The sequence below is a fragment of the Lepidochelys olivacea genome, assembly GCF_965140295.1.
Source record: "Lepidochelys olivacea isolate rLepOli2 genome assembly, chromosome: 3".
NCBI lineage: Eukaryota > Metazoa > Chordata > Testudines > Cheloniidae > Lepidochelys > Lepidochelys olivacea.
The window spans coordinates 42,470,202-42,492,621 of record NC_140413.1 but is presented as its reverse complement, the minus strand read 5'-3'; the positions used below and the strand labels follow the sequence as shown (position 1 = coordinate 42,492,621).

The following is a 22,420-nucleotide window of genomic DNA, read 5'->3' as shown; positions in this document are numbered from 1 at the left end:
ACCTGATCTGTGAGCATAATCACATGGTAGAACGCTTGCACTCAAATTTAGCAGTGACTAGCGTCTGCTCACTTGTGCCTTCAGAAATGAATGTTACTTTTAAATGTTAGGTATGTTCAGTTCTTCAAATACCCTTTTTTGTTTTCTTTTTCTTCAATAGCTGCATTTTGTGGAGATCCTGGTACTCCAGCTGAGGGGCGTCTTAATGGGAAAAGTTTCACTTACAGATCTGAAGTCTTCTTTCAGTGCCGACCCCCTTTTATACTGATAGGATCTTCAAGAAGAGTCTGTCAAGCAGATAGTGTTTGGAGTGGAATTCAACCAACATGTATTGGTAATAATTTCCATCATCTCTGCTGTTTATTAGTCAGAGTATTGTAGATAATCTGTTATCATGATCAAGATCAAGTCCCAAATCAAAATGTTCAGTCGGGATCTGTGAAAATGGTTTATCAAACTGCACAGATTAAAAGATCACATGTAGCTAATACTGGGTGGGCTTGATCTTTTGAGATTCTGAGTACTTTCTGTAATCTTCTGAATGCTCTCAGCCTCCTATTGATTGCAGTGAGACTTATGTGCTTGCAGGGTAAGATCAGATCTCCCACTGACTTCAGGATTTGGCCCAATGCAAATAGAGATTTTTTTGTGTGTGATTTTGGTGAGAGGATGCAGAAATGTCTCTGCTGTTTTCTAAACAAACATACTCAAATTTAGAATTAAATGATCACAGTGATGGTTTTTCCTGAGGCAGAAGGGATTGGCTCATTTGAAGAGGTGACATTGGGTAAGATGGGGAGCAAGAAAGCTTATTGAAAACACCCTTCTCTGAACATAAGAACATAAGAATGGCCATACTGGGTCAAACCAAAGGTCCATGCAGCCCAGTATCCTGTCTACCAACAGTGGCCAATGCCAGGTGCCCCAGAAGGCGTGAACCTAACAGGTAATGATCAAGTGATCTCTCTCCTGCCATCCATCTCCATCCTCCGGCTAATAGCCATTAAAGGACTTAACCTCCATGAATGTATCCATTTCTCTGTTAAACCCTGCTAAAGTCCTAGCCTTCACAACCTCCTCAGGCAGGGAGTTCCACAGGTTGCCTGTGCACTGAGTGAAGAAGAACTTCCTTTTATTTGTTTTAAACCTGCTGCCCATTAATTTCATTTGGTGGCCCTTAGTTTTTATATTATGGGAACAAGCAAATAACTTTTCCTTATTCACTTTCTCCACACCACTCATGGTTTTATATACCTCTATCATATCCCCCCTTAGTTTCCTCTTTTTCCAAACTGAAAAGTCCTAGCCTCTTTAATCTCTCCTCATACAGGACTCGTTCCAAACCCCTAATCGTTTTAGTTGCCCTTTTCTGAACCTTTTCTAATGCCAGTATATCTTTTTTTTTGAGATGAGGGGACCACATCTGTACGCAGTATTCAAGATGTGGGCGTACCATGGATTTATATAAGGGCAATAAGATATTTGCCGTCTTATTCTCTATCCCTTTTTTAATGATTCCTAACATCCCATTAGCCTTTTTGACTGCCGCTGCACTCTGCGTGGATGTCTTCAGAGAACTATCCACGATGACTCCAAGATCTTTCTCCTGATTAGTTGTAGCTAAATTAGCCCCCATCATATTGTATGTATAATTGGGGTTATTTTTTCCAGTATGCATTACTTTACATTTATTCACATTAAATTTCATTTTCCATTTTGTTGCCCAATCACTTAGTTTCGTGAGATCTATTTGAAGTTCTTCAAAGTCTGCTTTGTTCTTAACTATCTTGAGCAGTTTAGTATCATCAACAAACTTTGCCACCTCACTGTTTACCCCTTCCTCTGGTCAGTTAATGAGGAGCCACTAACACTAAATTCAGATGTGTAATCTGAATAAATTCTAATGTCGTTAATCCAGACTATGCTGCTGTGGGCAATATGAGTGTGTCACATCTTCATTCAGCAGTTAAGAATATGAGTTACAGGAAAATTATATATGAGCCTTAAAATGATGGTGTAAACCTGCAAATAGCTGGGAGTCAACTTCCAGTAAATTTTTCTATTTTCTACAGTAAGTGATGTATAAATACATTGAATATATTGCATCAAAAAGATCTAGTTTACCTCCTCAGTCACAGCTTTTCTACTATTATAATAACAAAACATTTCATATTAGAGCTTCTGCAGTTTTAGAAAATATCATTGTGGGAAGAAGAAAGGTGTCAGTAATTTAAAGGTATTTTTTACCTGTAAAATCAGATGGTTGAAAAAAATTATAACAAAAATAATCTCCTACAGGAACAAATTTCCCCAAAGATGGCAATGTTTACCACTTCTTGACACTGCTTATTTTGTTATAATAGCTGTGGGCTATCTAATTCTGGTTTTTTTTTGAAGAGGTTGGTTTCTGTTGGTGATGCACTTTTTTAAAAAAAGAATGATCTGTTTCATTTTTCCATTAGCAGCTGTCCAGACTAACTGATGATGAAGTTAAAAGTTCCTTGATTGTTCAAGTACTACATGTTTTTTAAAATGTCATGTGTTAGGTTCCCATCTATCTGAATTCTGAAGCCACTAAGATTTCCTTTATAAATTAGTGCATTATGTATTCTAGCGATAGGATGATGAAAGTGACTGACTAGCATTGAAATTGGAAATCAGGCTATAAAGAAATGATATATCACACCACTGGATTATAGGATTACGATTACAGAGCGTTGGAAATTGTTACAGAGGAAATATAGGCCCAAATCCTTTGCTTTATGTTGCAGAGCCAGAACAAAACCAGAATAGCCAGCCATGGGAGGATCATCCCAATATAGTGGGAGTTTCTGGTGGCGTACAGCCATCCTCTCAGCTCCTATGCTACCCACCTTCCATCCTGCCCACCTAACAGGCATGACTGGGCATCCCGATAATCTTCCCAAACTGTCATGTCCGTCTCTAGGGTATGTTGGCAGCTGGTATAACCAGACCAGAAGACAGCCAGCCCAGGATTTAAGGGAACTCGACATTCACACCTTTTCTGAGATGTACTGTTAACTCTTCAACCAGAGCTGGGTTTCAGGGCCTCTTTTAAAGCATGTGCTTTCATGGTCACAAAAAAGAGTTTCTGGCAAATAATTTTATGCTTAGCTTCCTAAGGTTGGTTTTCAGAAATTTGGCTTTACAACTCTGTGGTTCCTAGGAAAAGAACACTAGGAGCGAAAGATGTCTCTCAGTGTTACATCTGCATTATGTATAATGCTTTTGACTGACACAATGTGCTGTGTATTCCACAAGATTCAAAGCGGTCAGTTGTGTACAAAAAAAAAATCCCAGTACTGAAATCTCTATGCTTCCAAAACTATCTTCATGAATTACTTGTGAACATATTGAAAGAAAAAAAAAAGTACTGTAATTTTGTGTGGTTTTAATTTATCTTTGAAAATTTAAACTGAAATAACATCTCCTGTGTTTTCCATTTTAAAATTTAGATCCAGCCCATAACACTTGCACAGATCCTGGTACTCCACCCTATGGAATACAGAACAATTCTAGAGGTTATGAGGTAAGAAGCCTTTTTATTTACTAATTTACTGAAATTGGAATACATTTAATATTAATGTATGTTAAATTGTTTTTAGCTTTAAATGTTACAAATAATGTTTATCACTTTCAGATTTTTTTTTTTACTAAAACCTCAGGCTTCATCTTCAGTTATTGTTTTAATATGGAGCTTTAGGAAGAAACTCACAGTCTTTAGAATATATCATGTCATAAGTTTTTAGTAGAATTCCCCACTGAAATAAGTGAGGACTTTTGCTTAAAAATTAATGATATGCTATAGACCTTTCAGTGGACAATAATTATATTGTGCATGCAGTATTTTAGCTATATCCCTACAAGGTTATTCAATTTTTTTTCTCCATCAGATTAAATTGTTTTGTTCTATACCAGTAGCTGTTACATACTTTAACAAACAGTGAGTAAATAGCTGATATACTAAGGGCCTGATCAAAAGGCCATTCAAGTCACTGGAAGAAGTCCCATTGATTCTCAGGGCTTTGGATCAGACCCTGACACATGCCATCAAGTAGCTTCATTCAATTATAAAAGCATATTGAATTCCATGCACAAACACAGAAGCTCAAGATAGTCTGCATGATGGTCAGAATTCTCTTTGAGTGTCATCATTATAATCTCTTAATTCTGCACGAAATATTAGTTTATTAAGCATCTGTCTTGAAAGAAATTGAGAAAATATCACAGAAGTACCTAACTGCCATAATGAGTCATTGTCATTCAATGTTCGGACTGATGAGAATTATTTAGGATTCTATCAGAGTATAAATTGTTAGTGAAATTTTACTTCGGAACGTGTTTACTATAGTGAATACAGTAACTATCTTTCAGTAAATCTCTGCTGTCCCTAAATTAGTCCTCTACCTATTTCTGTCAACTCCTGGACATATGATTTCTCTCTAGTCAATTATCTCTTGAGCTTTGTTAGCCTGTTCTTCTCCAGTAACTCTAGCCTTTCTGAATATCTTGATCAAATTGCATCCCTTCTATCTCATACATCCACCTGTATCACCAGTTCCCATGAATATATGGATCATAATTGCACCAACTCACTCTCTATCACTGATTTCTCCAGAATATACAGACTCAGTTTCTCTCCTCATTTATTATTGAAGGCACTGGTAACTCTTAATGCCTATTTTGGTCTTAGATTGTTCAGGGTTTCATTTCTAGATATAACTACTAGTAGTAATAGAGCCTTGACATCATAAATGCTTGCATCACTGAGTCAGGTCAGTCTGATAGGATGGAATGCAGTTTTTGGATGCTACTGATGGAAGGGGACACATTTTACAGCTGTGATTATTTGAATATCCAGTTTCAGTGAGGTATCCAATAGGACACCATTGTTGGGAATCAACTTTAAACAATCTGTGGGTAGATGACCTTGTTAGAGAAAGATATTATGGAAGAGGGCAATTCTTTGAGGTATTTATCTGTGCTTACCAGCATCACCTCTGACTTACCTGAGTTCATTTTCGGTTAGCTGTATTTCATTGCTCTGCTATATAAATGTATACACACCTCCAGCCCTTTCTCAGCTAAGCAATATGAAGAGTAAATTACTTTATTCCTTCTGAAGATTGAAAAAGATACATAACTCTATTACTGGCTTGAGCATAGATGTGTCATTTTTCCTTGACCTATTTAAATCCTTTCTAGATTGACACTTCCTGTTATGAAATTCCAGTTTACGGTGAAATTCATACTGGTATTCACTAGTATCATAATTGACAATATTTTTACAAAAAGCAAGAGCACTTAAGAGTCAGAAGAGCTGCATTCTATTCTAGACTCTACTCTCTCTGTATGTCTTTGGACATGTCATTGAGATGGAAATTTTCAGACATGGGTGCAAACAATTATGCAAGAAAATCCATACCATCAATTAGATGTTTAACAAAAGTGTCCTAATTTTCAGACCCACTTCAAGTAGAATTGGATTGTAGATGCTGTGCTCATGGGATCATCAGGCCACCTCTCTTTAGATGTCTAAATATAGATTTTATGTTAGGCACCAACATTTGAAAATGTTGGCTTTAGCTTCTCTTGCCTTTGTTCCCCATGCATACACTTAAATTGATAATACTTATATTCCTCTGTAGTGTCCATTGAGATCTTCAGACAGAAGGTGCTATAACTTGGCAGTGTATTATTTTTATTAAATATTATTCACTTGCATGATACACATTAATATCTATTTGTACTTTCCATATTATTATAATTTACATCTCTTTCCTTACTCCTTCATCAAATCTATTACCAACTCATCTCCTCTGTCAGCAAAAGCACTTCCTCAATGGACAGTTCTTCATCCTCAGTTGTCCTGACCTCCCAGTGTCCGTGGGTTGCCATTCTCGGCCAGTTCCTGATCAGCACATCCTGCGCTGTTTCCCCCCAGCTCCCATTGGCCGGGAATGGCAAACCATGGCCACTGGGAGATGCGGGCGGCCATGCTAATGTAAACAAACTGTCTCAGAGCCCGCCAGCAGATTATCCTGATGGGCCACAATTTGCCCACCACTGAGCTAGACCAATTCAGCCTACAAATAAGGTGCACATTTTTAAAAATGAGGGTAATCAACTACTGGAACAACATACCAAGGTTTCTGATAGATTCTTCCTCACTGGCCATTTTAAAATCAAGATTGGATGTTTGTTTGTTTTTTTTTCTAAAATATATGCTTTCTCTTTTAACCTAAGAGAAACTAATTCAAAGAAGTCCTATAGCCTGTGGTATGAAGGAGAAAACAGAGGATCACAATAGTCCCTTCTGGCCTTAGAACATGTGAATCTTTGAAATTCCTATCCCATTTCCTTAATTTCCTTTCCTCAGAAGGATTGTAAAGAAAGTGGTCTTTTCTCACTTTTATGACCACTTTACTTAGAACTGCCTTCTTCACTTGCAGTCTAGTGTTCTACTCTTTCTAATAGAGATTGCATTCCTTACTGTTTTCTCATCCCACTTGATCACAGTACAGCTTTCAATCCTGTCAATCATCACTTCGCTTCTTGAGCATCTCAAGCAGAACTTAGGTAGTACATAGTCACAAATGTAGCATAAACAATTATGCCCATAATTTTCTGTATGAATATAACTGCAGGTGTAACTGCAGGAGATCTTTTATCATTGCACAGTATGGAATTTGTATTTTCCTATTTTCTTTTTAAACAAATAGCTTATTAATTCATACAGTGAGAAAAAAATCTTTAAAAGCAGGTTTTCTAGTTATGGTAAGTCAAATGTAGTGCAATGTGTAGAAATACCATTTTAGTCATTTGTCACACATTTTAGTTGCTTCTGTCACACAAATTGGTAGACTAGAAAGTTGAGAGTGTATAGAGTGTGGTTCCTTTTTGTGTGTCCAGTCTGATCCATTTTTTTCCATCTATCATTGGCAGATAAATTCAGTTTTACCATCATGGATGAGACTTTGATTGCATAAGGAAAAAAATCTAACTCTGTAAACTGCAAACTGATGATCTTTTTTTAAAAATCTCCCTGGCAGCATATCACTATGCTGTCAACTGATTGCAAGTGTTGGTTTCCCGTTTTCTCTTATATTCTACTTTTGATCCTGCAGGTTGGAAGCACAGTCTTTTTCAGATGTAGGAAGGGTTATCATGTTCAAGGCTCTACTACTCGATCTTGTCTTGCAAACTTAACTTGGAGTGGTATACAGTCTGAATGCATTCGTAAGTACAGGGTTTTTTTCTTTAAAATTTATGTGTCATAAATATAAAGGGAAGGGTAAACACCTTTAAAATCCCTCCTGGCCAGAGGAAAAACCCTTTCACCTGTAAAGGGTTAAGAAGCTAGGATAACCACGCTGGCACCTGACCAAAATGACCAATGAGGAGACAAGATACTTTCAAAAGCTCGGGGGAGGGAGAAACAAAGCCTCTCTCTCGGTCTGTGTGATGCTTTTGCTGGGGACAGAACAGGAATGGAGTCTTATAATTTAGTAAGTAATCTAGCTAGATATGTGTTAGATTCTGTTTGTTTAAATGGCTGAGAAAATAAGCTATGCTGAATGGAATGGATATTCCTGTTTTTGTGTCTTTTTGTAACTTAAGGTTTTGCCTAGAGGGATTCTCTATGTTTTGAATCTAATTACCCTGTAAGGTATTTACCATCCTGATTTTACAGAGGTGATTCTTTTTACTTTTTCTTCTATTAAAATTCTTCTTTTAAGAAACTGAATGCTTTTTCATTGTTCCTAAGATCCCAGGGTTTGGGTCTGTGGTCACCTATGCAAATTGGTGAGGATTTTTATCAAACCTTCCCCAGGAAAGGGGGTGTAGGGCTTGGGAGGCTTTTGGGGGGAAAGACATTTCCAAACGGACTCGTTCCCAGTAACCGGAGTTAGACATTTGGTGGTGGCAGCGAAAGTCCAAGGGCAAAAGGTAAAGTAGTTTGTACCTTGGGGAAGTTTTAACCTAAGCTGGTAAAAGTAAGCTTAGGAGGTTTTCATGAAGGTCCCCACATCTGTACCCTAGAGTTCAGAGTGGGGAAGGAAACTTGACAATGTTTAAAGTAGTTTTTGACAAGGTAACAAACCAATACACTTTTTAATCTCATATAGTAGATAATATGCAACATACTCCCCACTGTCTCAAAGTCAGAGTTTGCCAACAGATACTACATAGTTTACTGCAGTCATCTACTCTTCTAAATGTAGCAGTAAATTTCTGTCTGTCAGATGCCATGGTGTGGTGACCGTTGACAAATGGTATCTTTATCATTGTGCTTACTGTCACTGTATCAACTCTGTTGGGCTAAATTCTGCTTTCAGTGACACCAGAGCAAATCTGTTATAACTCTACTAAAGTTCATGTAGATTTTTTTGTGTTTATATTGGTGTCATTGAGAACAGAATATGGCACACCGTATGTGTAGGAACATTTTGTTGGCTAGTCTTCTGTGAACCATGAAGTGTGACTCATCACTCCACAGCTCTTCTGGGCTGCAAGTGGGAAGCTGGAAATCAATATATTTGGATTTCTGTGATGGTTAGAGTACATCAGTGAACTACTACAATATAATAGACTGATCTAAAATAAAAATAATACTTTGGAGCAGTGGCTCTCAACCTTTCCAGACTACTGTATCTTTTCAGGAGTCTGCTTTGTCTTGCGTACCCCCCCAAGTTTCACCTGACTTAAAAACTACTTGCTTAGAAAATCGGACATAAAAATACAAAAGTGTCACAGCACACTATTACTGAAAAAATTCTTACTCTCATTTTTACGACATAATTATAAAATAAAGCAATTGGAATATAAATATTGTACTTACATTTCAGTGTGTAGTATATAGAGCAGTATAAGCAAGTCATTGTCTGTATGAAATATTAGTTTGTACTGACTTTGCTAGTGTTTTTTTTGTATCCAGTTGTAAAACTAAGCCAATATCTAGATGAGTTAAAGTACCTCCTCGAAGACCTCTGCTTATCCACAGGGGTACATGTACCCCTAATCGAGAACCACTGGTTTAGAATGACCTTAGATTCTAATCCCATTTCAGATTAATTTTGAGATGTTATAAATGGACAAATGGAGCAGAAAGATTGAGACATCTATTGCAACAATTTCTGTTATACCCAGTGAAGTATGATAAAACCTTTCTATGGAACCTTTATTTCATTTGATGTTTATAATGAATTTATTTAGCACACTAATCACTGTAATTTTCAAGGTTGTTTCAGACACTGAATTTATGTGATGCTTGAAGCTATGACAGTACAACAATACAATACCAATCACAGAATAATTTGCAATGGCATGTGCCCTGGCTTTTCTTCCTTTTAACTCTTTTTCTCCTTCGCCTTAATAATGGATCTTCAGTGTACTGTGTAGAAATAGGTGATATTAGTAGGAGTCATTATTTCCCACTTGCCACAACACAACAATATATCACAAAGTCTCAACGTTACTTCTGCTGAAAATATAAAAATTGCTTGCCATTTTTTAAATGGTAGAAAGTTTGCTAAGTGAAAAGGGATGGATTGGCATGTGTTTGTTCTAAATTCTGTAAATAGATACTGTGTACAACTGTTTGTTGCAGCTTTTGCTAACCCTAAAAAACCCTTTCAGCTCATGCTTGCAGACAGCCAGAGACACCAGCGCATGTAGATGTGAAAGCAATAGATCTTCCTACTTTAGGTTACACTTTGGTGTATACCTGTCAGCCAGGATTTTTTCTTGCTGGTGGATCAGAGCACCGGACATGTAAACCAGATATGAAATGGACAGGAAAGCCACCTATTTGTAAAAGTAAGTTGTTGATCAAGTGATATATCACACTCTACAGAAATTGGACTCATATTTATCCTAGTATAATTCTATTGATTTTAGAGTGTATACCAGGGTTGAATTACGACCAATTAATATCACAATAAAACAAACTGTCATAATAGTGTTCAGATTATAACACAAACTGAGCAAATGAATACATTCAAAGTGAATGTACCATTCTGAACTCACTCAGAAAAAAGTATACCTACAGATAATAAAAAAGTTAAACTAAAAGACCAGAATTTGTTCAAGACAAGCTGTCAATTTTAACCGTGCATTTTCTTTTTTATCTCAGTTTGTGTCAAATCTTAACATTCTTTAAATGTGTTTTTCAGTGCTTAATTTACATTATTTATAGGGGTTTAACTTTTTTTTAAAGTTCTTTCATAGCAGACTGGCTTTTGAAATCATGCAGGTATGTTTGGATAAATTAGGTGCATTTTTTTTATCCATGGAGAATGTGTTTCCTTTAAAATAAAAGTGAACAATAAAACTCAACAAAATTGAAAATAAGCCATTGGGCCAAATTCTGCTCTGAATTACATAAGTGTAAATCTGATATAATTCCACTGGCATACTCTGGATACAGATTTCTGACAGCAACATTTGGCCCTTATGTTTAAATTGATTGTGGTTTGTAAATCTCTATCTCTGCACCATTTAAACTTTTAACAGTTTTAAATAACAGAAAAACAAAAACAAAAAACAAAGTATGTGCTATTGACTAGCTGCCTGTAACATTTTGTTTGATGCAACTTGCAAATGTAGAAAATAAATAAAAACGTGTTTAGTGAACATAAACCATTTTGGTTCTTTGTATTCCATTACCAGTTCCCTGCAAAATAATTTTTAAGGGTGCTATATATCACTAGTTCTGATGAAGAGTTGTTTGAGAGATATTTTTAAAGTGCAGCCTTTCAAATGAAGTGTAAGACTTCCCCCCCCCCCGTTGTTTTTTAAGACCAGTAAACAGAATATTAAAAAAATGTCCAGTAGTGTTCATGTGTGCATGCAAGCTAACAACGGCCAACTAGTTTGAGCTGACACATAGCTGTTGGGGTACAATTCACCCCTGTGCAAAGAGTTCACACAAAGTATACCACTTACATGTTACTCAAACCTTCAAAATAAGACATAAGTAGTGCATAGGACTTTTGACAGCTCTTTTGCGCAGGGGTGGATTTTCACCCGGTATGCCTCTGAAGAAAAAGAGCACACAACAGAATAGTCTATCTGCCTGACTTTTGTATTTTTTAAGCACCTAACAATATGGGGCTGGAACCCCCAAATGGTGCAAATTGACATTGACTTCAGTGGAGCCACACTAATGTACACCTGATGTGGTTCTGTCCTGTGTCATCATTGACATAGTTACCTATCTTTTTGCTGGTTTGTGCCATATCCCTAGCGTTATTCACTAGTAGTATTTGTTTAATTTTGATAAAATACATTATTATACTTACATAGATACATAATTCATCCTCACTATAAGGCTCTCTCTTATAGCACTGGGACTGATATAAAACAATAAACTTTAGGCCTGAATACATTAAATACATACCTCTGTAGTCAACTAATTTATCACAATAAAAGTGCTGGTTTCCCAAGGGTTTTTTTTTTCCCAATGAATGTGTGCGGCTGTATGGGTTTGAATCTGTAATATGTTCTAGGCTTTAGTTATTTCTGCTGCATATATAGGAGGGATAATTGCTTTAATCAAGCATTATGTTTTAGCATTCTATAGAAGAATAAATATGTTCATAAAAATGATAATTTGTTTTTTTACTTGTAGGTAAAGGAGTGAGAGAAGTTAATGAAACAATAACTAAAACTCCAGGTTTGTATACCAGAACAGTTTTAGATCTAAATAAACTAAATTGATTTGTACCCTAGTATGTTTTGGGTAGTAAAACTATTTCTAACAGTTAACTTAATTATTCCGTTACTCATCACGAAGGAAGACAAATGTCCTAGATATTCATAAGAATAACTGGCATGTGAAGCCTACTCTCTGAAATTCTTTCCATGGTAACATCATTTTTACATAGCGATTTCTCATACAACACCAGCTTTTGGAGCGTTGTACCAAGGCGTTGTTAAATCAAAGTATAAGGTAGACAGGAAGCAAGGAAAGGTAGTTTTATTTTAGAGTGTTCTAATGGAGAGCCTTATAATGAGGGTAGAATTTAATCATATAAAGCTAGGTTTGGTGAAAAATCCATCTGGCTTTCACGTTGTGAATGCTCTGGAAAGTCTCAAAAAATTTGCATTTGAGAACTTAGGTTGGCCTCCATGCCACAAAAGTTGGATGGATTTTGAACTGAATTTGACCTACATTTGATTATATGCTTCTATCAGAAATATACAATATACATCTTTGGGGAAGTTTGGTACTCTACCCTTCTTCATATACAGGCATTTTCACTGGCCTACTGGACATGTTAGACCTGATTTTTTTTAAGTGGTCTCTTTTTATATAGACAGAGTTTTTCACCAAATAAGGCCTGCCCAGAATAATAGGGCACCGCAGGGGCTGCTGCCAAGTTGTAACCTTTGGCCTTGCTGCTGAGATTGCTAACAGGAGTGTCAATTGAGATAATAAATGAGTTTATTTCCCCAGTTTTTACAGTAATCACAATAGTGTACAGTTGACTGCATTCATGCTAATTAATAAATAATCTTAGTTTGCTGGAGGCTCTTGGCTGCACCTCACTGCACAGCTAAGGTATGCATTAATCAGCTACTGCATGGTCTATTGTGTTTCATTGTCTAATTAAAATATAGCTGAAGTTCACTCAGAGGCTGTGTCTCGAACTATATTCACCAAGCAGTGCATTAATACAGACTACCTCATGTTGTTTATAGTCATTATAAGTAGCTATTTTAAAAATTCATTTTTATAAAATGAAAGATTATGATTTTTGCATGTCACTAATTATAATACTGTTCACTCAAACAATTCACAGTAAACAACAGTAATAAATAGGGGAAAAAGTTTAAAGATACATTTCACTAACTTACTTTTAATTACAATTTTAAAACTTTTGAATTGTATCATGTATCTGAGCTCTGCATATGGTTTTTGGTCCTCCTCTCTGCCTCAGTACCTCTCCACTTAACTTTCTGTAAAGTTCCATTTGCAACCACATTGCTTTTAAATGTGGTGTAACTAATACTGCTGAATTTGGAGCCTATTTATCATAGTGGGTTAGTTCACTAAGCTCCCATCTTTGGAGACCTGAATTTAAGTGATGGTGACCATCTATATGAAGTGGGTTAGTTTCCCCGTAGTTCTAGTTTATCCTTGCAATAATAATTAGCATTTATATAGTACTTCAAATCTTCATAGTATCTTGTAAAATTTATCTAATTAATCCTTATAATATCCATGTAAAGTAGGTTTGAAAAAACAAACACTAGGCTCAGTCTTCAGCCATGGCTCGCGCTGCTTTGCATAGCCTTTTCACAAACTAGCTAGAAAGATGCTCTAAAGGAGCAGCCATGGATTTCCCCTAAAGAGAGCCAGCATAGGTGTCTCTATCCCACCAGCTTCTCTCACTCACCACCCTCAGATAATGGATGGAGAGGGCAGGGAGCAGCATGCTATGGGTTGGAAAAGGGAGGGGCAGGCTGGAGTACATAGTGCTCCCCCTGATCCTTTCCTGGCTAATCCCTATGGGACTACTGCAGCTGCATTTTGGCCCTCAGCCAGCCCAAGATTGGAGGAACAGAAATGCATATTACAGTCACCTTCCGCTGCTTCCTCTGCTCAGCTGTACCAAGTGTAAATTTGGTGCAGCTGAAAATTGAGCCCACTATATCATTTTGGATAAAGTGACATACTATAATTGACAGCTGTGCTCAACAGTAATTGCAAGGGTGTTGAAGCTTAGGTGTGGACTGAGATATATCATCAGGTCTTTCATGGGAATCTTGCACAGAACCTCTCAGCATTATAGCAGACTCATGTCAGTACTACCTGCCCCTCACTTTCATGAACCATAAATTCATTTGTGCATATTTAATTAAAGGAAAAAGCAAATACGATACTTTTAATACATTTTTAAAGTATCAGGGTTTCTCATCTGCTATCACAGAGAGTCACAATTGTGACATACCTATGGAAAGAGAAGTATCCAGAACAAGAAATCTAGGAATCCTACTGAAGAATTATAATATATTACAGCATGTTGGAACTATAAGAATAAAAACCAATTGAGTGGGGAAAGGGTCAGTACTTTGCTGTCATTAGCTCCGAATCACTAATTTAATATAATTAGTATAGTAGTATGTGTTACATGAATGAGATGGATTCACAGATTGTGGCACAGAGATATAGTTTGAGTAGAAACCAAGTGCCCTGAGTTTTACTCTCAGCTCTGCATATCTGGCACGTTTTGTGCACTTGCTTCTATTTAGAAATCTCTTGCCAATTAGAAAAAGTAACTGTGTCCCTCTGCAGGGCTATTCTCCACCACCTTCTCATGCAGTGGAATAGGTGGTACAAGGAGCCTGTCCCACTGCACCACTCAGGTGAGGTGTTAGAAGAGTCAGTAGCAGCTACAGGGATTTGGAAAGCCGCGATACTCTTCTTTATTCCTGTTTTCATCCCCTTCCCTGTTCTCTCTCCCCTTCCTTGCCTGCCCCTCCTGGCCCTTTCACTGCCGAGTGGTAGGGGACTGGGGCAGATAGCTATTTGTACATTGTCCTTATCCCAGTTGCTTCATACCAGTTTGACTTCAGCAGGAGTGCAGAAAAAGAGAAGCAGGTTGGCTGTCTGCAGTTTCTCTACCATATTGTCCTCTGATGATGATGATGAGAAACTGCAAGGAAATCCCTGCAGCCCCACTGGATAAATAGCATTCCAGATGGGCAGGGCTGGAGGAATGCCAAGACTCCAGAGTATGTGAGTGTCATGTGGATTATGTAACAGTGGGCAGCCCTAACTCTGACACTAACTAACTCTGATCTTTGCCAAGACACATGAAACTTGCTTCTGCTCAGCATATTACACAAGGTCCTAATTGTCTTCGGTTGTCCTTGATTTCAGACTCTGGGAGGAGGCATGCAGCATTTTAAAGGATTAGACTATTCACTCTCTGTGACTCATTATCTCTAAAATAGCAATAACACAACTTATTAACGTATCCAACAGGAATAATGTGGGGATTTATTAGATAAAGGGACCCTCTGGGATAGTTTAGGGCCTAATCTGAGATTTAGAATTTACAGAATCTAATATTAATATAATTATTTTCATGTATTTTACAACTTTTTAAAGATAGACTTGATTTCTTTTTGTTTGGATGTAATGGTTGCCCAGCAAGCTAAATATTGCAGCATTGTTCTAGTATTTGAGCAAAATAGTAAGAGTTCAACAATAAAATACATTGGAAAAAGTAAATAAGATTTTAATATTTTGTTTGTTTTTTGTTATGTAAAGCCCCAATCCAGCAATGAGATCTGCATGGGAGGATGCCTGTGATTCCACAGAGCCTTATTTAAGTCAGTAGTGCTGGTTCTATGCATAGGGGCCCACTCATGAAGATCACATTGCCAGACTGGGCCCTAAGATATTAGAGTAATATAATAACTATATTTATATTTTTTTCAAAGCATGCTAAATTTAACCTGAGAATTTGTTTCTCATGTTTGTAGAGCTCCCTGAAAGTGAAAAGCATGACAGAAGTGCTAAACATTATTGTTGCTCCTACTCATTAAGTGCACATTAATACATTAGGACCAAGATACGATCAGCAGAGCCAGTTGGTGACTTTTTTTAGACAATTAATTGTCCGTGCCCTCCCATAATAAATATGAGGAAAGCATTCATATGATTTTCTCGGTCTTTATTACACTTTTGAAAAGTTAAAATTGTCTAAAGAAATGCACAAAACTCAGTTGGTCACTTCAAGAATTAAACCAGGGGAGAATGAAATAATGTACTCTTCCTGCAGCAGCATCTGGCTGTCTGGTGGGCACCATCTGTAGGGTGCCAGTGAATGTGAGGTTACAATAGTCTCCTGATCTGTCATTTGGTCGTGATGCTATGAGGCTGGGATTTTAGCTATTACTTTTTAAAATAGCCTTTTAAAATCATTCACTCTTTGTAATATCCTCTTGAAAGATTTAAATGACGTTTCTCGAGTATGGGAGCAGCCCAGCGTCACATAGAGTATCTGACATCAGTCCCCATATTCCCTTACCTGGCAGGGGTTTTGCGTGCTGCACAGGCAAGAGGAGGGGTCCCATCTCACTGTACTTAATACTGGCGTCTTAAATCAGCCCCCCTCAGCTCAAAAGTATTGCCACTGCATTGTGCCATTGAGGGATGTGCATAGGAGGAAAATTGGCATGTTGGAAGGGTATAGGAGGAAATGAGAATCCCAGAGAACACCTCTTCCACAAAATTAAATTATTTTTTCCTAATGGATTTGTCCTCTTCTGACTTTATTTTTATATGTGTTTTTTATTTTCAATTAGTGCAGAATACTAAAAGTCACCTCTACCAAGTTGTACGCATATTTGCCAAATATTTAAAATTCAGTCTTTAATAAATTAGAAATCCAACAATTTTCACTGCTACCAATAGCAGAGAGTGGGGTGGAGTGGAAGGAATAAAAACAGCCAAGAAAATGAACAAAAATACCCACTTCCCATACACCTCCACTCATTATTCCCTTCCTAGCCTAAAGGCTTGGGAGAACAGATTCAGGCTATTTCAGACTGGGGGAAAAGTAAATTCCAAATGCAAGGGACTCTCACCTTGAACTGAAGGAATTCCAGCTCTAGCATCTCCACTCCACACAGAAGTGTGGCATGGGGAGGAAGCTGGTCTCGCAAGCTATTTAGGGCTTTCTTAAAACACCATTTTAAACTGCACCTGAAATCTACTAGCATCCAGTGCAGCTCACAGAAGACTGGTTTAATGCACTCATGGGGGAGACAGGACTTCGAGCAGGGCAATCTCTACAATGGGTCCTCTACTCAAGAACTTTCTTTTTTTCTCAGTCCTGAGGAGAAGATTCGCTGAGGCATATAGAATGGGTTATTATAATTACTTTTATTGTGCCAAGCAAGCATGATATTATGTGAAGTTGTGCAGGAAGTTCATTATATACATTGTCTCTGATACTGTATATCTTTTTTTTAAAAGCACTCAGAACAATGCATGGGTGTTTTAATGTAAAGCTTAATAAATAATGACAGATGAAAAAATGATTTTACTTTACTTTTGGTTTGTGGTGATTTACTCCTTTGTTTATTGCTTATTTGTTCAGTCCCTTCAGATGTGTTTTTCATAAATTCATTGTGGAAGGGATTTTATGAGTATCTAGGGAAAAGACAACCTGCTACTCTGACAGTCGACTGGTTCAATACTACAAGCAGCAAGGTGAATGCCACATTCACTGAATCGTCCAATGTACAACTTAAACTATCAGGTAGGTTTAGAATAAAGTAGTAGAAATATCTGGTTTGTTGCTTTTTCAATTGTTCCAATTTCTCATGTTTTCTGCTGTTGCAAACGCTAAACACCAAAATTGGAATCACATCAGTAATATCTTCTAACTGATGATATGGGTCATTTATGCACTTCATTTATGTAAAATGAAAATTGTGACTAATATATTGTCATTAAAAATCCTTTCAGTATGTTTTGCAAGAGTAACAATGCTAAACATAGTGTCCTGCTCAAATTCCAGTTTGGTCAGTTATATTTTGCCAAGTTAAATTCTCCCAGAGTTTCAAATAAAGTATTGGTTTTGTTTTTTGTCCCAAGCTGTTGTGTAGCATCACTGTGTACTATTAAACCACTGTCGTGCTAAACTCTGAAGATGGTTGTATTTCAGTGATAGGCAAAGTCATCCATACCATATATAGTTTTTTCTGCACTTTAGGATCTGTTAAGATCAAAAGGTCTATAAAGGAAGATATTATTTGTTTATTACTTTAACTTTGTTTTAAAGGAGAGATATCTTGATAACATCCTTATATAAAATGGGTAGGGTTACAGAATACAGTAAGTTATGTATTCCTTTCTGGGATGCTGATTTATGTTCTGATCTAACAGTCTGACCAAAGTTATGTTTTAAATGGCCATTATCAGTTACATGCATCTTTCCTGGTTGACTGTATGGGCAGATTTCAGAGTAACAGCCGTGTTAGTCTGTATTCGCAAAAAGAAAAGGAGTACTTGTGGCACCTTAGAGACTAACCAATTTATTTGAGCATGAGCTTTCGTGAGCTACTGCTCACTTCATCGGATGCATACCGTGGAAACTGCAGCAGACTTTATATACACACAGAGAATATGAAACAATACCTCCTCCCACCCCACTGTCCTGCTGGTAATAGCTTATCTAAAGTGATCATCACGTTGGGCCATTTCCAGCACAAATCCAGGTTTTCTCACCCTCCACCCCCCCACACAAATTCACTCTCCTGCTGGTGATAGCCCATCCAAAGTGACAATTCTTTACACAATGTGCATGATAATCAAGTTGGGCCATTTCCTGCACAAATCCAGGTTCTCTCACCCCCTCACCCCCCTCCCAAAAACCACACACACAAACTCACTATCCTGCAGGTAATAGCTCATCCAAAGTGACCACTCTCCCTACAATGTGCATGATAATCAAGGTGGGCCATTTCCAGCACAAATCCAGTTTTTCTCACCCCCACCCCACCCCCATACACACACAAACTCACTCTCCTGCTGGTAATAGAAAGACATCTTTCATTAAAACTGTGCTGTTTACGATAGTAATACAGTATTTCATACATCCCAAGGCCAGGAAAGACCACTGTGATCATGTATTCTGACCTACTATATAACACAGGCTATAGGATTTTCCCAAAAGAATTCCTATAGCATATATTTTAGAAAAAAAACACCCTATTGTGATTTAAAACTGTCAGTGATGGTGAATCCAGTAAATTGTTCCAATGGTTAATTACTCTTTCATTAAAAATGTATGCCTTATTTCCAGTCTGTTGGGGTAAAACACATCTCTTTGAAATTTAAACTGACAGTGTTATTGCAACAAGGCAGGACTTCAGTACACATTTAGAATTTCTGAATTTGTCCATGGAGAAACAAGTATTCTTGCTAATTTATTATTAAAGTTAAAGTTGGTACAAAAACATTATTATTATTAATCATGTTTATTATGCTTGTGCTTAAGAGGCAACCAAGAATGGGACCATATTGTGCAAGATATTTTTCAGACACAGAATAGTAGACAGTCCCTTCCTGGAAGGGTTTACACTTTAAATAGACAAGATATACTCATTGTGCAGGAAATGATATAATAGATAAGCTGAGAAAACAACGTGATGTCAGCAAACATCATGTTAGTTCCACATATTTTGGGGGGAATGGGAAGTTAAGCTAAATGGAAAGGGAAAGAAAAGGGGGTGAGAGGGACAAGACAGAAAAGAAGAAGGTAAAAGTGGCAAAGTGTGGAGTGAAGCTGGGGTGAAAAGACTGTAGAGAAGAGAGGAAAAGGGTTAGGGAGAAGATGAGAGCAAACAGCCACTCAGCATAGGGCAGAAAAAGTCCAGTCAAAACTGTAGAAAATTCTCTGAGTTTCTGGATGTCCCTGCATTTGCTGCTTCTGCTACCATCTGTCGTTTCTGGCTGTCTCCTTTCTTCAGTTTTCCCCCCAAAGCCACATGGTTGGGGTGCGGAAGGGAATTAGGGAAGAGGGGAGACACCACCTGGGTCCAAGTGCCCCTTGGAGAGTGGGGGGTGTCCAGCAAGGTGCTGGGGTGAGGAGTGGCTGGCCCCATTTTATCCCCTCACTCCCAGTGCAGCAGTCCCTGATTTGGATACTCCTAGAGTACAAAGAAGATCCTAGAACTAAAGTCATATATGTGGTATGGAATATTTTTCACAATAGATACTTTGGTTCATGGAGGTCATTAAAATAAGTTCTTTTAAAGGTTAACTACATGGGATACCATTTAAAAACTTGTTTAAAAGACATATTTTACACTCTTCTCTTAATAGGTGTTTACAAGAAAGAAGAGGCTCATTTGCTTTTAAAAGTCTTTCAGATTAAAGGACCTGTGGAAACTTTTGTAAGCAAGTTTGAAAATGATAACTGGGCACTAGATGGCTATGTAAGTAAATCAGACTCTGTAAATGTGCTTGCTTGGCTTAAGGCAGCCTCTAGTTTCCTATATCTTTTTTATTATGATTGTTGAACACAACAATGTATAGAACATACCCATATTTTTCTTTTTCTAAGAGAAATGTGTTTCCCTAGCCTCTGTTTGCCAGAAGCTGGGAATGAGCGACAGGGGATGGATCACTTGATGACTACCTGTTCTGTTCATTCCCTCTGGGGCACCTGGCACCGGCCACTATCTGAAGACAGGATAACTGGGCTAAATGGACCTTTGGTCTGACCCAGAAGGGTCATTCTTATGTTCTGAAATGTATATACTGTGTCCATATGCTCCGCAATATTAACATTTTTGCTATGCTGTAAAAAAAGAAAGTAGATATACATATGTTCCTATGTTTTTGTTTTGTTTTAGAACAAATACGTGAGTTTTTTTCTTTTATAAACATCACTTTTTTAATGTTGTTCTATAGATAATTAAGTGTACTTTAATAATATGTTGAGGAGTGTTGTTGTCTTTAAGAACGCAAGAATGAAGTTATGAAGTAACAGAAATATAGGCTGATGGACTGTGTGTGTGATGCAGTAATTGTCTTCACTTATTAAGAAATAACACAGCTTTGACTCAGATTCAGTAAAACCGATGTGTAGCTGTTATGCTGACATCTAGAAAGATATTTCCTATATCTTACATTTGATTTCACTTATAAATTTCACGTACTTGTTGCAATGCCCTGGCATTTTCTTTTGCTCAATACTCAGCTGTGACCAGAGCTGAGCAAATAATTGATTTTTTATTTTGCTTCTTTTTTTTTTTTTCACTCTCCAAAAGAAAAAAAATGAATAATTTCATTTTGGGTCAAACAAAACTTTTTGTTTGACTGAAGCCTTTTTACTTCTTGATTTTTTTATTGCATTTTATTTCTGTTCCCCCCCCCCCCCCACACACACACACACTTTCTGTTCTGCTTTGCTTTTCTAAATAAATTTCAAAAGTAAACATCATTTTGAAATTACTTTTTAAATTAAAAAAATGCAGATGAAACTATTTTCCAAATTCAGTTAAAATTCACAAATAGTTTCAGTGAACCCAAAGCTGCATTTTTGGACAAAAACAGTTATTTATCTGAAAAATTTCACTCAGTTCTAGTGGTAACTCTTAAAGGTTTGTCAGTTTTACTTTAGGCAAATAGATAAAGTTTCTTCACTCTCTGCTATATTCCCTTGTCCTTTACAATACTTAGTATAGAAAGTAATCTGCATACTGAAGATGTATAGATTCTCTAAATGCATATACTAAATAAGTTATCTAAATCAAGTGGAAAGATAAACATTTAAGATTTTAAGTACTACCATTGTATGTAAGACTCTCATGTTCAAAATGAAAATGTCATTTTCAACTGTTATTTTTTAAAACATTTGTTAATAGCTGTGATTTTTAAAATTTGTAGATTGAAGCATAAATGTTACCTTTACTTGTCAAAGGGTAAAAATGACTAAACTATAACTGACTCCAAATAATTATTCTGAATCAGACCCAATTAGAATGGATATACTGCCAACTGCAGAAGTGATTATTACTTATTTGTTTCAGACATCTTCCTCCCATTTTCATGTACTCTAGGTATCATCAGGGCTTGAAAGAGGTGTGTTTACTTACCAAGGTGATATGCATGGAAAAGACTTTGGAAAATTTATGCTCCAAAGGCAAGGTAAGAATGCATTTATGGAACTGCACTGTGTTTTATCTATTTGGCATTTTTACAGTGAAGGCATCAAATGACTGTGCCAGCATCCTAATTGAAGAAAGCGTATTTATTTTAGGGAATTACTACCATCAAACTTACAGAGGGTCTAAACTACTTAATAATTTAGTTGAAATGTATAATTAAAATTCTAATTGAACTATGTCATGTTACCATCTCATTTTTGATGCTATAGCAATCTAATGAGATGAACACAGGATGCTCCTATAAAGAACATCAGTGCAAATGTTCATGCAGTAATATATGATGATTATTTTGCTTTAAATGACTTTTTCAAAGTAGTGAGGCTGTCACATGTTGCTAAACCAATTTCTATTCAGCCGAATAAATTATATAGTTCTGAGAGCTTAGCCCTTTGAATTTAAGAACAAAGTCAAACAGATTTTTAATATTATTTGCTATGTGTTTGCTTGTTTGTGTGTATGTGAATATGTGTTTAGGGTGGGATTCTATTTGGGTGTCCAAAATTCATAATGAATCTTAGTCTGACGTATATTGCAGCTATAAATTTGAATGTGCCAGCAGCTGGTGAAAAACCAGGTATTCTCCCTCATAGAAGTGCCTCATCAAATCCCACTGTAGACATGATAGCCTTGTGACCCTTGAACCATTATAAAGCTGTTTAAGTACCATTAGAACATACATAGACAGCAACCCAGTGCT

General features: G+C 36.9%; 1 protein-coding gene across 1 annotated transcript in view; it reads left to right on the top strand.

Moving 5' to 3' along the window:
* Positions 1-22,420, top strand: part of CSMD1 (CUB and Sushi multiple domains 1) — a 2,028,540-nt gene that overhangs the window by 1,988,834 nt on the left and 17,286 nt on the right. Inside the window, exons 61-68 of the mRNA XM_084623138.1 lie at positions 161-334; positions 3,477-3,550; positions 7,149-7,260; positions 9,661-9,840; positions 11,654-11,698; positions 17,142-17,303; positions 19,874-19,986; positions 21,616-21,703. Of these exons, the coding sequence (XP_084479264.1) occupies positions 161-334; positions 3,477-3,550; positions 7,149-7,260; positions 9,661-9,840; positions 11,654-11,698; positions 17,142-17,303; positions 19,874-19,986; positions 21,616-21,703 (948 nt within the window). The remainder of the gene's footprint in view (positions 1-160; positions 335-3,476; positions 3,551-7,148; positions 7,261-9,660; positions 9,841-11,653; positions 11,699-17,141; positions 17,304-19,873; positions 19,987-21,615; positions 21,704-22,420) is intronic.